Here is a 13,901-nt window from a genome sequence, read left to right on the forward strand (position 1 = left end):
TTACAAAAGAAAAATCCAAGTGACCAATAAACATGAAAATATGTTCAATCTCAGTAGTAACTACGTAAATACGAATTAAAACCACACTGAGATCATACTGTATCCACACTAGGATGGCAAAATGTAAAAATCTGACAATATTTTTATTGGAGCAATAGGGACTTCCTATTCTGTGGTTAGGAGCACAAACTGCAATATTCCACTTGGAAAGAGTTTGGCATTTATCTAATAAAACTGAAGAAATGTCCTATGGCCCAGCGATTCCACTTCTAGATCTATACCCTTGAGAAGCTCATGGCCCCATATGCTAGGATCCCTGCTCATGTCCAGGACAGCGCTGCTTGTCAGAACCGAGCGTTGGAGGCAACGTCATCACCGGTAAGCGGGGTGGATTAATAAATTGCTATAGGAAACAACAAGGGTACATCTCACAATGTTAAGTGAAAGAAACAACATGTTGAAGTATATTTTCTGTGTGTGTGTGTGTGTGTGTGTATACATATATGTATGTATATCAAAACCAGCGTTGTTTAGGTATACATACATGATCAAAGTCTTAGGCCAAGCACGTAAGTGATTATCCTAAAAACTGGGATGTTACCCCCGAGTGAAGAGAGTAGGAAATCCCCAGGGTGCTTCTAAGGCGCCAGCAGCAGGTGGGCTGTCCAGTGGAAATGACACAAGTGGTTACAGTTACCTCCATTTGTGTTTTGGGTACTTCCTCCGTGTGTGTTGCGGACAGACTGTTTCAGGAGTGCGCGCGATGGTGACGTGCCGGAGAACGTTTGCAGTTTACCCGTGATACATATGCTCCCGCCCCTTTCACATTTATTATCTGGCAAAAATCAGTCTTGAATTCTTTGGGTTTTAAATTAGAGGAGGTCTTTAGGAATTAATTCATCGGCCTGTATTCACTTTTCCTTGAATGTATCTTGCACATTCCTGTTTTCTCTTGTTTGTTTGTTAATTTGTTTTTGCCTAAGGTTGCCAGAGAAAGGAAACAACTTGGGGTGCTCACACATCGACCTCCCGCCTTCTGCGCACGTGGCCAACGTCACTAACTGGTCATTGTGTTCCTTCTTGCTAAGCCTGGTTCTAGTCTCAGAATCCTTGGGTTTTAGAGTGTTAGAGGCGGCCACGAGATGAGTGCTGCTGCGGGAGGAGAAACTGAGTGATACCTACTTAGCCCTGTCTGCGGCCGGCGTGTTCTCCTCTCCTCTGCGTTGGGGAGAGCTGTTCTTTCCGGAAGGTCTCCCTCAGACACCACAGTTTTCTTAGGCCAGTCCTCCTCCTTCACTGAAGTCCTCAAGCTTATCACCTGTCTTCTGCTCAACTCTTTCATTATCGCTTCCTCAAGAAGACTTTTTAGATTTTTTCCTCTAATTTCTTTTTAGATACTTTCCCTCCAATTTCCCACATCCCCCATTAAATTTTTTTTTAAAGATTTAATTTATTTATTTGAGAGAGAGAGAGAGGAGGAGCAGGGGAAGGAGCAGAGGGAGAGGGAGAAGCAGACTCCTTGTTGAGTGTAGAGCCAGGACCCTGAGATCCTGACCTGAGCCAAAGTCAGAGGCTTCACTGACTGAGCCAGGGGCACCATGTCCCCCTCCCCCCCTTTAAATTTTAATACTAAAGAGGGGTACCTGGGTGGCTCAGTTGGTGAAGTGTCTGACTTTGGCTCAGGTCAGGATCTCAGGGTCTTGGGAGGGAGCTCTGAGTCTGGCTCCTGGCTCAGCAGGGGGTCTGCTTGTCCCTCTGCCCCTCCCCTCCTGCTCTTACTCTCCATCTCTCTCTAAAAACAAATAAATAAATAACAATTTTAATACAAAAGATATGCTGTGTTTGTGCTTATGTTCTGTGACCTTTTAGAGGACCACAAACCACTGTAGTATCTTAAGATTTTTTTCACCTCCTCCCACAACCAGATGTTCACTGCCCCGGGGCAGTATCGCTGCTCCTGAGAATACATGTTCTAGCCCTCCGCCGAGGGACCTGTCACAGACGGTTCTGTATTAGTTACTTGTCTGTCTGTTTAAAAATTTTTTTAATTTAACTTCAGTTTAGTTAACATACAGTGTATTATTAGATTCAGGGGTAGCTGCATTAGTTACTTGTAACTGTGCTGTGTCTCCAAGCCAATTATGAGAACACAGTCAGCCTCTAGAGTGGGTAAAATATTGCCTTGTACATACCAGGCCCTCAGTAGATATTTGAGTTGAACTGAAATAACATTTTAAAATAAAATGTGAAAATGTAGTTCGGTTTGAATACAGGTGAGCTGGTTCCAAATGAATAGCTTATCTGCAACTGCTTGGTCATTTATGAAATAAAAGCGTTCATTGTTGGTTCCCAAATCCATTAGACAGAATTGTTAGGTTAATTTATTTTTCTGATTAGTTTTGCATCATTTCATTCATTCATTAATTGCCATGTTTAATGTTTGCAACTCAGAGATAAATGAGTAAATTCTTGCTTTTAAAACAGGAAATAAAACTCACTTTTTAAAAAGCAAAAATTATAAAACTCAATTTTAGCATGCAACTTTTTGTATCTATGTGCTTAGTCACAAAGTTCCTTTGCCTGATGACCCTGGTTTATTTCTCAGGGTCATACTCACTTTAGTGTGCTTGATACAAAACTAAAAAGAGCACTCCCACAATTCAGCTCCCCCCAACCTCTCTGCCTGACAAAATGTTACAACTTCAAGTTCAGATGGGGAAGGGATAACTGGAAGGATCTGCAGGAGACGGACAGATTATTTAAAAAGACGCGGCCTTATCAAAAATGCTGCTCACTGCACGATTACTATGAACTTAATTCTGAATTACAGCGTACTGTTTCTACAGAATTTAAATTGGAAGGGGAGAGAACTGCATTAAAACGGACCAGACATGAATCCCTAGCCTGTCCCTCGCGTGTCTATAAATATGCAGCCCCGGCTTTGGCTGCCACTTGAGGGTTGAGAGGAAATCACGGGGGCACTTAAGTGTCTCAAACGGCTACATAGACTTCTCGTGCTTCTGGGCTGTGGTGACCACAGGGCTGCCGAGAATGCAAGATGGAGGAGGCCCCCCTCAGCCCCCACCCCCGTCACAGAGAGAAGACAGTTTCCTCTTTTTGTTATTCAGATCTTGTTCCTAAGGACCAGACTTTTTTGTCTTCTCGGAACAGTGTAACTTGATTCATGGTACCCAAAAGACCCTGCCTTTAAATTTTGTCTTCTAAGATAAAAACGAGGGTGTACACCTTTCTTCTGTTTTGTGTTTGCTTTCTCTCTCCATAAGGCTATAATTCAGTGTTCTGAAAGTACATCAGAATCACCTGGGGCTCTTGTTAAAATGCTCCCTCCCTCCTCCCTTTCCAGATTTTTATTCAGGAAGAGGGGAGTGACCTTGCTGGTTTGAGGTAGCCAAACAGAGGGAACTTGGGCTCCTCTCGCATTTTATTCTGGTGATTATTTTAAGGTCGGCAATATTAGCAGCTCGTTGAGGTAATTTGATCCTCTACCAGATTTGCCCTAAGAGTTTAGTGTCAATTTTCATCTTGATTTCTGGAAAAGAAAAGAATTGGGCCCGTTTGTATAATTACATAGTGATAACGATTAAGAAGGGATTCTGGCAAGTTTTCACAGCTGACAACAAAAACCCCGGAATAATGTAGTGCTATCTGATTACCACATTACGAAGTTTCCATGGCAATGTCGCTTTAAACGTTGGTGGTGTGATATTGCCTAGGATAATGAAGCAACAACCTTAGTGTAAGGACACACTGGGAAAATACTTTTATGCAATCCAGTAACAATATAATTGAGTAATGAAAGAAATGAGAGGAAAATACCTTATGTATAGACCATTCAATTTATGGTTTAAGTGACAGAAGAGTGGGGAAAAGTTGAAATTGCTTAAGACACTACTGTTGTGTAAGAGGCAAAAACATTTAAAGAAGAAAATTTTTCTTGGCAATGGTTGGTTCTAAGTCATGTTTGCGGACATGTGGGCGCCCCCAAAAGATCGTTATGTCTATATCTTTCTCTCTCTCTCTAACATTTTATTTTTCATTTGACAGAGAGAGAGAGAGAGAGAGAGAGAGCACAAGCAGGTGGAGTGGCTGGCAGAGAGGGAGGGGGAAGCAGGCTCCCAGAAGAGCAGGAGGAGCCTGATGTGGGACTCGATCCCAGGACCCGGGATCATGACCTGTGCTCAAGGCAGTCGCTTAACCAACTGAGCCACCCTCGTGCCCTGTAAGTCTGTATCTTTATAGTGCTGTTATTTATTTCTGTTCCTTTATTTGGCTTGTAATCCTTAGGGCTGATTTGGCATAGGGTGAACTATGGTATTTACATTTTCTGGAATATCCTGATTTAGGACAGGTGGAGTGATCACCCTTGTGTAATTAGTATAATTAGCTTCAGTTTTTTCAGGATTTTGGCTCTGCTAAAGGATTGGTTTCCATAATATGGCTCGAACTTATTAGCCTGATTTGCAGAGCTTCTGGCATGGGTATTTGCAAGTATGGTCTTGCTGAATCATTATGGCAATCCAGTGAAGTTGATATTATCTCATTTTCCAGATGAGGAAAATGAGACTTAAGGAGGTTGGGTGACTTCCCAAGGTCCCATGGCTAGTTCACGGTGAAGCTGTAATTAAAATGAGCTGTTTTTAGTTCACAGCCTGGACCCTCCTAGCTTTAGAGACCAAAAAACTTTTCGGCTCCACCCTCTACCTTGACCAACATGAACTGTCTGTAGTATTGCTCTTTATGTTTAAAGATGGTATGGCTGACAGTGAGTACAACCTTTGTGCGTACTGAAGCAGCCAAGACAAGATGTGACTGTGGCAGAGATGGCATATTTGGATAAGGCAGAGGATTAAGAGGTTTTACCAATCATCTTTATTACCAGATAATAACAATGAGCTTTCACTTTCATCCTAGGCCTTGCAGACACCTGAAAGGACCCAAGTTACAAAAAGTGAAGGAACAAAATAAATATCAGTATTACACGATGTTCCTTGCATATGGGAGAACAGTAGACGTTGTTGGTTCTAGTGTGCCTTGTTGCATAAGGGTGATTATTGTTAAAAAGTATTTTTCCAGAGTGCCTGGGTGGCTCAGTGGGTTAAAGCCTCTGTCTTCAGCTCAGGTCATGATCCCAGGGTCCTGGGATCGAGTCCCACATTGGGCTCTCTGCTCAGCGGGGAGCCTGCTCCAACGCCCCCCACCCCGCCCCGCCTGCCTCTCTGCCTACTTGTGATCTCTGTCAAATAAATAAATAAAATCTTTAAAAAAAGTATTTTTCTACTATCTTTTATCCAGGGTAAATAGCAGATTCTAAGTGGGGATCTGCTAAGTGGGGATGCTTTTTTAATCTCATTACTAAGTGAAGATTCCACCTAAATTGGAAGTTTATCCTCTCCTTTTCACTGTTCTTGTACAATCTGCACTTGTTAAGGTACGGAAGCTTGACCTGCCTCAACCTGAATGCAAGCCTGGTTATGTACTAAATTCAAGCTTAACCAGCTTAACCAGCCACAGGCTCCTTCAAGACAGACACTATCTATAGCTTTCACGTCTTTTCATTAATTGATTGATTGATTTTTTTTTTTTTTACTTTAAAAAAATTGTATGTATGTATGTATGTATGTATTTAAAGATCTTATTTATTTGAGAGAGAGGGAGTGATGGGAGGAGCAGAGGGGAAGCGGGAAGCGGGCTCCCTGCTGGCAGAGAGCCCGATGCGGCTCAATCCCAGGACTCCGGGGTCATGACCGGAGCCGAAGGCAGACACTTAACTCACTGAGCCCCCTGCACCCTTAAAATCGTTTTTTGTTTTTTTTTTAAATCACAGAATCGATATGTATTCCTTGTAAGAAGTCAAATCACAGAAAACGTATAAGGAAGGACAGAGTAGTCCTGACCCCCATCCGTAATCCCAGGAGCTGACCATTTGCTAGAATTTGCTGTGTAGCTTTTTAGCCCTCACACACACCACTCCTTTCCATAGACATTGATATTGCGTCCAGTTTTTTGCAATTACAAACAGTTGTTAAATAGGTAGTCCTGCAACTAGCTTTTTTGCTACTTTAATTGCGTATGAGATGAGGCTTCACAAGGAGGGCCTGAGAGCCCTGCTCTGACCCCACGGTGACTAAAGCGTCCGAGGGGGACAGAAGAAGCCGGGATGGTGGTGAGGCAGTGGTGCTACCTCTGCTTCAGAAACAACGTACAGCCACTCCTCATTCCAGCGAGCTGAGCCTTCTACTCAATGGGGACAGCCTGTGACCTTAAGGAGTTTGACGCGCTGGACAAGATGGTGCAGTCAACTGTGGCTCCAGGTTCCGCCACCCTCTCCCTTCACGTTCTGCTCGAGGGCTTTTCCTTCCCACCTTCAGTCTCAGTCCTGTCCTCATCCCCAAACCAACCGGAAGCAGGAGATGCTGGAGGAGCTCCAGCCCAGCCTGGTAGGCTAGACCTAACCCGTGCCCAATCTGTCATTCATACCACTTTAAGAAAATATTTAAAAAGTTTTTAAGTAGGCTCCACTCCCAATATGGGGCTTGAACTTGACCCCGAGATCGAGTCACACTCTCCTCTGACTGAGCCAGCCAGGCGTCCCACGAAAAACAGACTCATGAGAGCAGACTCCCTGAGTAAATGGAAAGGTGGTGATAAATATATTTTCCATTGAGGAAAAAGGAACATGAAAGGTTCAGAATTCAGAGTAATGAGCTCGATGAAATCCTAAATTATATGCCTGTGAGAATCACCAAAAAGAGAGGAGAAGGCCACATACCCAAGTTTCTCGGAGGGGGGTGGGGAGCGGAATAGATCAATGCGGGGGCCTGACTGTGCGGGGTAGAGAGGCGGGACAGGGCAGGCGTCCCTCTCACTACCTTCCGCAAAACTCCTCTAAAGTTAAAGAGCTTCAGGGACTTGTGAAAATGCAGATTCACAGGTCTCACCCTCGAAGCTTCTGACTGTTCCACTGGGGTGGGCCTCCAGCGTTTGTCTGTGCATGGGCTCCCCAGGGGGCCCACACTGCTTGGTCTGGAAACCAAATCTTGAGAATTACCTCTGTACTGTGACCTGACAGGAACGTCCCAGGTTTAAAAAGTTGGCAAATAATGCCTCAGGGAGTTGTCACTCGTCATCTGAGAACAGTTACCAACAGATCCCTGAGACGAAAAGCAGACCAATTGCTTATCTAACCTCTCCTTTCAAAGCCCGAGTATATTTACTCTGCATCAATCTTTGTCCCTCTCCCTGTCTGAAGAAGATGTGGTTTTATGATAAAGCCATGGCAATCACATGTTTTAAAGTTTGTGAGGAAGTTGGGATACCGGACGGGGTAAATCCTGGGCTGGAAAAACCAGAGAAGGCGGGAGGGTGGGTGAGGCCGAGAAAGGAGTTGCCACCTTTACCCCTGACAGTTACTCAGTGCTGATCCGTGGGTGCCTGAGGCCGCTGAAGGGGAAGGCCACTGGCACTGTGCTGTCCTCTGCAGGCAGCCATGCCCAGGCAGGGCCGGGCTGGCACTCAGTCATTTTCTGGAAGCCAAAGAAGGTAGAGGGAACATGGCTGAGTCTCTGGGACAGCAAAGCGCTTTATATAGACTTAACTGGTTTCTGTCTTTCTCTCTCTTAAAAAAAGGTAAGATTCAATTTATCCTTCCCGGGAAAGGAAGAGAAAGATTGGTATTGGGGAAGTAATGGCATTTTTTTTTTTTAAGATTTTATTTATTTATTTGAGAGAGAGACAGTGAGAGAGAGCATGAGCGAGGAGAAGGCCAGAGAGAGGAGCAGACTCCCCGTGGAGCTGGGAGCCCGATGCGGGACTCGATCCCGGGACTCCAGGATCATGACCTGAGCCGAAGGCAGTCGTCCAACCAACTGAGCCACCCAGGCGTCCCGGAAGTAATGGCATTTTGGTTCTCAAGTGCGCACTTCATTTGAGCGCGAACAGCTAACAAGTCTGGCGGGGGTGGGGGGGGCGGGGGGTGCTGAGCCACCTCACTGGAGGCGGGGGAGGCCGCAGTGCCTGTCCTTCTGCACCTGGGCCTCCCGGCCGGACTGTGGTCCTGACGCTGGCTGTGCACTGTGGCGAGGGCACATTTGCACACACAATACCAAAGAGGACTAAGGGTCTACAGAGGGGGCCGAGTTGTTCTGTTTTGCCGATCGATGTCGACTCGATCTGCACTCTAGCAAGAGCTGGCGTCTTGAGTGGCCCTGAGCTGGGAGTCAGTCTCCACACCCCTGCCCGGTTCTGCCCTGTGGACTCGAGCTTGCCCGCGCCCCTGCCTGAAGGAGCTGTTGTAGCTCGTTCATCTACAGCTGGAGGGGATTAGATGAGCTGATCTCCAAGGTCCATGAAATCAGATCGGAAGTTCGGTGAAATACCTTTTGTAGACATGAAATAAGCATTCACTGAACTGAGTTCTCTAACAAATGAGCTATGCTTTAGGATTAAATGAGAGTCTGTAAGGATCCTTTGGCATTACCTGTCATGTCTTAGTACAGGTGTGGGCAGCACTGTGGTCAGCAGCCATCCAAACTCAGCCAGGGTGTGCAGCAGGGGGCCGTAGTCCGCTTTGATTCCATAGCCCTGTGTGAATAAGCGGAAGGGCTCACAGTCTTAACGGCAAAGACAAGGCGCTGCACGGGGGACTGCGCTGAAGGGAGTTCGCGGGTGTGACCGGACGGGGGGGTTCGGGGGTGTGACCGGAGGGGGAGTTCGCGGGTGTGACCGGACGGGGAGTTCACGCTCGGTGAACTGCGGTGTCACCAGCTGCACTCTTCCTGGGCTTCGTTTTCTGTTACCTGCTGCCTTCTAACCCTGAACCAAGGTAGAAACACTGGGGATCAGCGTGGAGAGAGGTTTCTGTATGGTTCTCCAGAGTCTGCGCCTTCCTTTTGTCTTGTTCCCCTGGTCTTGTTCAGGCATCAGACTTTAAGGTACGGGGCTTGGGGATCTGCATTTTAAAAAGCTCCCTTTTCATTTGGATCCAAGTAGTTTATAGACCCCAGTTTCAGAAGCACTGGTCAGGGACTGGGCAGGAGGACAAGAGTAGGGGGTGGAGACGGGGAAGTGAAAGGTGAGTGGGGCTTAGATGCGGATCGGACTCGGTTTCCTGCTTTTTACTCGTTTGAATTGATTTTTATTTGGAGCTTTACCTCTCTCCCCAAATCCTTTCCTCCCCCCTCAGTGGGATCTCTAGTTTCTTTGAAAATGAGCTATGCCTCTTTCTATGCCCGTAGAAGGCCAGAACTGCAACCATGTCCACGAAAGAGCCTGTCAGTGAGGGCCTCATGCACACAACACGATATACCTGAATTCAGTCTGTACACCTCAAGGGCAGTCCATTCGGGGACATCTGAATTCAGAGTGCACAACATCAGCAGCAATGTCAGCTCTGATTAGGAAGGACAATGCTGTGTGTACATATTTGGCCTGGCGAGAGAGAGAACACCTTTTGGATATTTTTGCCTTTGAAAGTCAATTCACAAGGTAAATAAAAAGCCAGTCACATTGCTTGCTTGGAGATAAAATCGTAGTTATTGACTGAGTTTTTTTCAGTTTCAGCTGGTTGCCATGGCATGCGTCAAGAGAATCTTGGTGCCAGGGTACTTTGGACTAGCATGGGAATCTACTGCTATCTAGATATAGGTGATTATTTTGCTGCCTTATAATGAAGTGGGACACTGAGTAAAGGAAATCGCCTTCTCACAAATGCGAACAAAGCTTAGTGATAGACTCGTGATGAAATTCTGAACCCTGCACAGACACGTCTTTGAAGGATGCTGCCTGGATTAGGCAACGAAGATCTTTATCATGTAAAACTAAATAAAAAAGTAAAGCTAAATAAAAAATAAATAAAAAAGTAAAGCTAAATTGTCAGAAAACTGCAGTTTACCTCAATAACGGTCCATTGTTCTACTACGATGGCATCATTTCCTTTCCTAATGGAACCTGGAACTCCAGAACCTTCCTCTTCGTAGATAAAGAATCCTTCCAAAGATTTAGGCAGAGGGTCCCCTGTGAGGAAAAGGATACGGTTAAGAGCAGCTGCAAATACGGAGTGTCTCTTAAGATTATTTAAATCCTTAGATAACACTTTAGTAAGCAGAAATACAAATTAATAAGCTCTTGTTTTGGCTGAATCAACATCCTCCTCCTCCTCCTCTTTGAAGGTTATTATTATTATATTTTTTTGTGGGAAAGCTCAAGACAGGTTTGCACTCTACTGAATTAAAATCACACTGTAAATATGAAAACTACGATAAGAAAACCAAGATAAAATAATATTGCACAATGGGAAGCAAGTGGATTTCCTCAGCCTAGAAAGCATCGGGAAATGACCTTCACCTTGAAATCAAATTTTGGTTTCCGGTCTGTATGTTTATGCGTATGAATTACACCATTAAGAGAGAAAACATAAAAAAAATGTTAATTCTTGAAGTTACAGGTGCGATATTAAAACTAATGTGAGGTAAGACCCCTTCAAAAACTGTAAACACAAAACAATTCTTCACCTCCATGATGCCTTAAAAAAATCATAAAAGAATGGTAACAGGAAAATCTCACACAGAAGTCATTGTCAAAAGAATTCCTGCTGGGAAGGAAGTTTTAAGGGAGGGCCTCTGACATTTTCTTGAATAGCTGACAATAACCAGCTGGTGAAAACTTAACTGATTTTATGGACGTTCTTTTGTGTCTTATTTTGCAATAGGAGACAATTTTCCCATGGTCACGTGCTGGTTAAACATTTTGTTTTTTTATACTGTACAATGTCACATCAAGGTCTCCCTGGTGGATTATCTAAATTATAACCTATAAAGTTTTCAAGTGATCTTTTATGTTTAAAGATAAAAAAGACAAACATAATTTCAATGTAATTTTTAGTCTTGGTTTTTATTAATAGGCTGTGTACTTTAAGAGAAACTCTTTACTATTATTATTATTGTTTACATTATTTACAGCTAGGGCGGAACATCATGAAGAATTTACATTGTTCAGGCTGGTTCCCAAAAACCCAGTAAAGTTTAATTTACTAGTTGGAATTAGTTTTCTGATTACAGCATATGTATATGTTCCACTTCCTTTAAATGTACTTGTCCACTGTCACCCCAAAGTGGCCAGGGGAAGTAAATCTTTCAGACTGTAAGTTTAGAGCATCATAACACCATCTATAAAACTATGTATGCTTCAAGTCCTTTTTTAGAATGGGGGTATGAATTTTAGAAATAATTGTATGCTGTGATAATTGTGTAATTATAATCTGCCTCTTATTTACTTGGGTATTATATAATGTGAGAACCGTTGGGTTTGTGGCTCTGTGTTTCCTTGTTCTCAGGATCTAAATTCCCCCCTCGCAGCTTTATTGAGATACAGCTGACATATAAAGAGATGTCTTATATCTTGAATGTTTGTATTCTGTTTGGCTGTACACGTGAGGTTAATGCACTTTACTATGTGGATATTATACTTAGGTCTCTCCCTCTCACTTTAGAGCTCCCAGAGCCCTGGCTGACCTTCTTGGGGCCCATGTCAATTCCCAGAGCCACTGACGAAGGATAATTACAGCAGAAAGTACTTAGATCACTTGAAAAATTCGCCCTAACAGAAGTGGTGGCAAGGCAGGGTGGCAGGGCCAGTCCCATGGAGAATGACTGTTTGGGTGCTTGGTGTGTTAGATCTTTCAGGTAATGGTGTGAGGTGATAATTCTGACCAGTTACTTAATAACTGTTCCCGAACTGGGTCACTTCTCAACATTACACACCCCAGAGCTTCCCACCCAATATGCCTTGACTCACTGGTGTGCAGAGAACCTGCTACAGGAGTGCCAAGATATAGGGCGCCCCCTCCTGCTCAGAAAAACGTTATCCTCTTCTACCTGTATGCTTCATATAATATGACCATTTCCTACGTGTACGTAATACGAAAAAGTTACAAGTCGTTGACCTGATGCAGTGCCGCTTAATTTTTTTTTAAAGCCAAATACCACCAATAGCAAAGGGAACTAGACCTTTGTCCTTGAGGATGGTCTCCAAGTACAGTTGGAAGTGTACTTCAAGTGTGGCAAGAATAATTCTTTCAACTCTAATGTTGTATCTTAAAATCCATGCAAATTTTGCATACTTTTCAAGTATGTTTTTATATGTAAAAAAGTGTGGTTCTCCATCTCCCCATCTTGACTAATACTGATATTCTAGGAAGAATTTTATCCTGTGAACCTTTGTAAGCCCTAGCACAAGGCTGCATACCCCCAGAGTATTTGAACCCTGTTTTGAGAAGCACGAGCTTAAAGGATTCTCAGGGAACGGTTTACTCGTCTGGACAGATGTCCTGACACATTCATTTCAGCTATACGTGACACTGACATTTCTGTAAATGCGAGGAAAAGTAACCTTTTGTTTTAGTATTTTTGGTGCACGTGTCCTTTTTGGCCTGGACCATCTCTGAGGATTGGAGAGCACATATAGGAACTCTCATTTGGAGATTATTCATAAATATTCTGTCTCCAAAACAAATCTCAGCCTGTTAATTTTTCTCCGTCTCTACCCTTATCTCTGTATGAGTCAATGCAACAGCCTCTTAATGGCACCCGCTTCCACTCCTGCCCTCCCTGATCCTCTTCCCAAAATGAGGCCAAAGAGGTTCTTTTAAAAATGCAGATCAGGGGACGCCCGGGTGGCTCAGCTGGCTGGACGACTGCCTTCGGCTCAGGTCATGATCCTGGAGTCTCGAGAAGGAGTCCCGCATCGGGCTCGCAGCTCCACGGGGAGTCTGCTTCTCTTTCTGACCTTCTCCTCGCTCATGCTCTCTCTCACTGTCTCTCTCTCAAATAAATAAATAAAATCTTAAAAAAGAAATGCAGATCAGGTCATCAGTCCCTCTTTAAATCTTCAGCGAATGACTTGGAATAAAAATCCTGGTAGGATGACAAAAAAAGGAAAAAAAAAATCAGTCCTGGCAGGACGGCTCATGGGCTCAGAGCCCGCACTCCAGCTCGATGCCCCGGTGCCTCACCATCTCGTGGCGTGAGCATGGGCACATTTTTATTTACTATTTCTGTGCCTCAGCTTCCTCATCTATAAAAGGGAAACAATCATGCCAACCTCATAGGGTTGCCGTGGGGGTTAAATGAGTTAAAAACTGTAAAGTGCTTAGGACGGCGTTTATAACAATAAGTATTTATGCTTATAACAACAAGTACAAATCCAGGTCAGCCCTTGCTGCGCTCCATCAAGACCAGCGGCCGCTCTCCTCGCCTCCCTTGCCGGGAGCCGGTCTCCCTTCACACCCTGCTCCAGCGACACACACACACTTTCCCCGATCCTCTTCCTGCCCTGGGGCTTCTGAACCTCTGGGGGCGTTTCTTCTGCCTACAACGGCCTGTCTCTGGCTCCCGAATGCCGGCTTTCCGGTCTCGGTGCGACTGGTGACTCGTCAGGCGGGGCCTCTTGACCCCCACCTTGCCATATGACATTGGGGGCTGGCGCCACGCTTCTCAGTTTGGAAACCAGACACGCGCGCTTCCACCCCGTGGCTGCCCGACGGCCTGATGCCCCAGGGCCAGTTCCTGAGAGCAGGGAAGGCGTCGGGTTTGCTCATCCTCGGAACCACGTGCCTGGGCACTCGTGACGTGAATTAGCACATGGTGCTTTGTGAGCACTCTACCCCTCCTCCTCCTCGGACGGCTTGCCGGCTAGCTCCACACACGCGGTTTTATAGGGGTGAAGAGATCGACATGAATTTAAGTCTAAACATTCCTAAAAAATAAAAATGTAGCCTTAAAATGTGAGTGTACTCAAGGTGGGGAGAGACTATTCTCTGACAATGATGGGGGCATTTATAGGCTAGTGAAGTAGGAGGACCTGTGTGTGTGTGTGTGTGAGTGTGT

General features: G+C 44.8%; 1 protein-coding gene across 2 annotated transcripts in view; it reads right to left on the reverse strand.

Moving 5' to 3' along the window:
- The window catches only part of RFTN2 (raftlin family member 2), a 69,952-nt gene that overhangs the window by 20,816 nt on the left and 35,235 nt on the right, over positions 1 to 13,901 (reverse strand). For both annotated transcript variants that reach the window (XM_059393134.1, XM_059393133.1), the window contains 2 exons: positions 9,911 to 10,032; positions 8,498 to 8,601 (listed from right to left, as the gene is read on the reverse strand). In XM_059393134.1, the coding sequence (XP_059249117.1) occupies positions 8,498 to 8,601; positions 9,911 to 10,032 (226 nt within the window). The remainder of the gene's footprint in view (positions 1 to 8,497; positions 8,602 to 9,910; positions 10,033 to 13,901) is intronic.

The sequence above is a fragment of the Mustela nigripes genome, chromosome 3, assembly GCF_022355385.1.
Source record: "Mustela nigripes isolate SB6536 chromosome 3, MUSNIG.SB6536, whole genome shotgun sequence".
Classification (NCBI taxonomy): Eukaryota; Metazoa; Chordata; class Mammalia; order Carnivora; family Mustelidae; genus Mustela; species Mustela nigripes.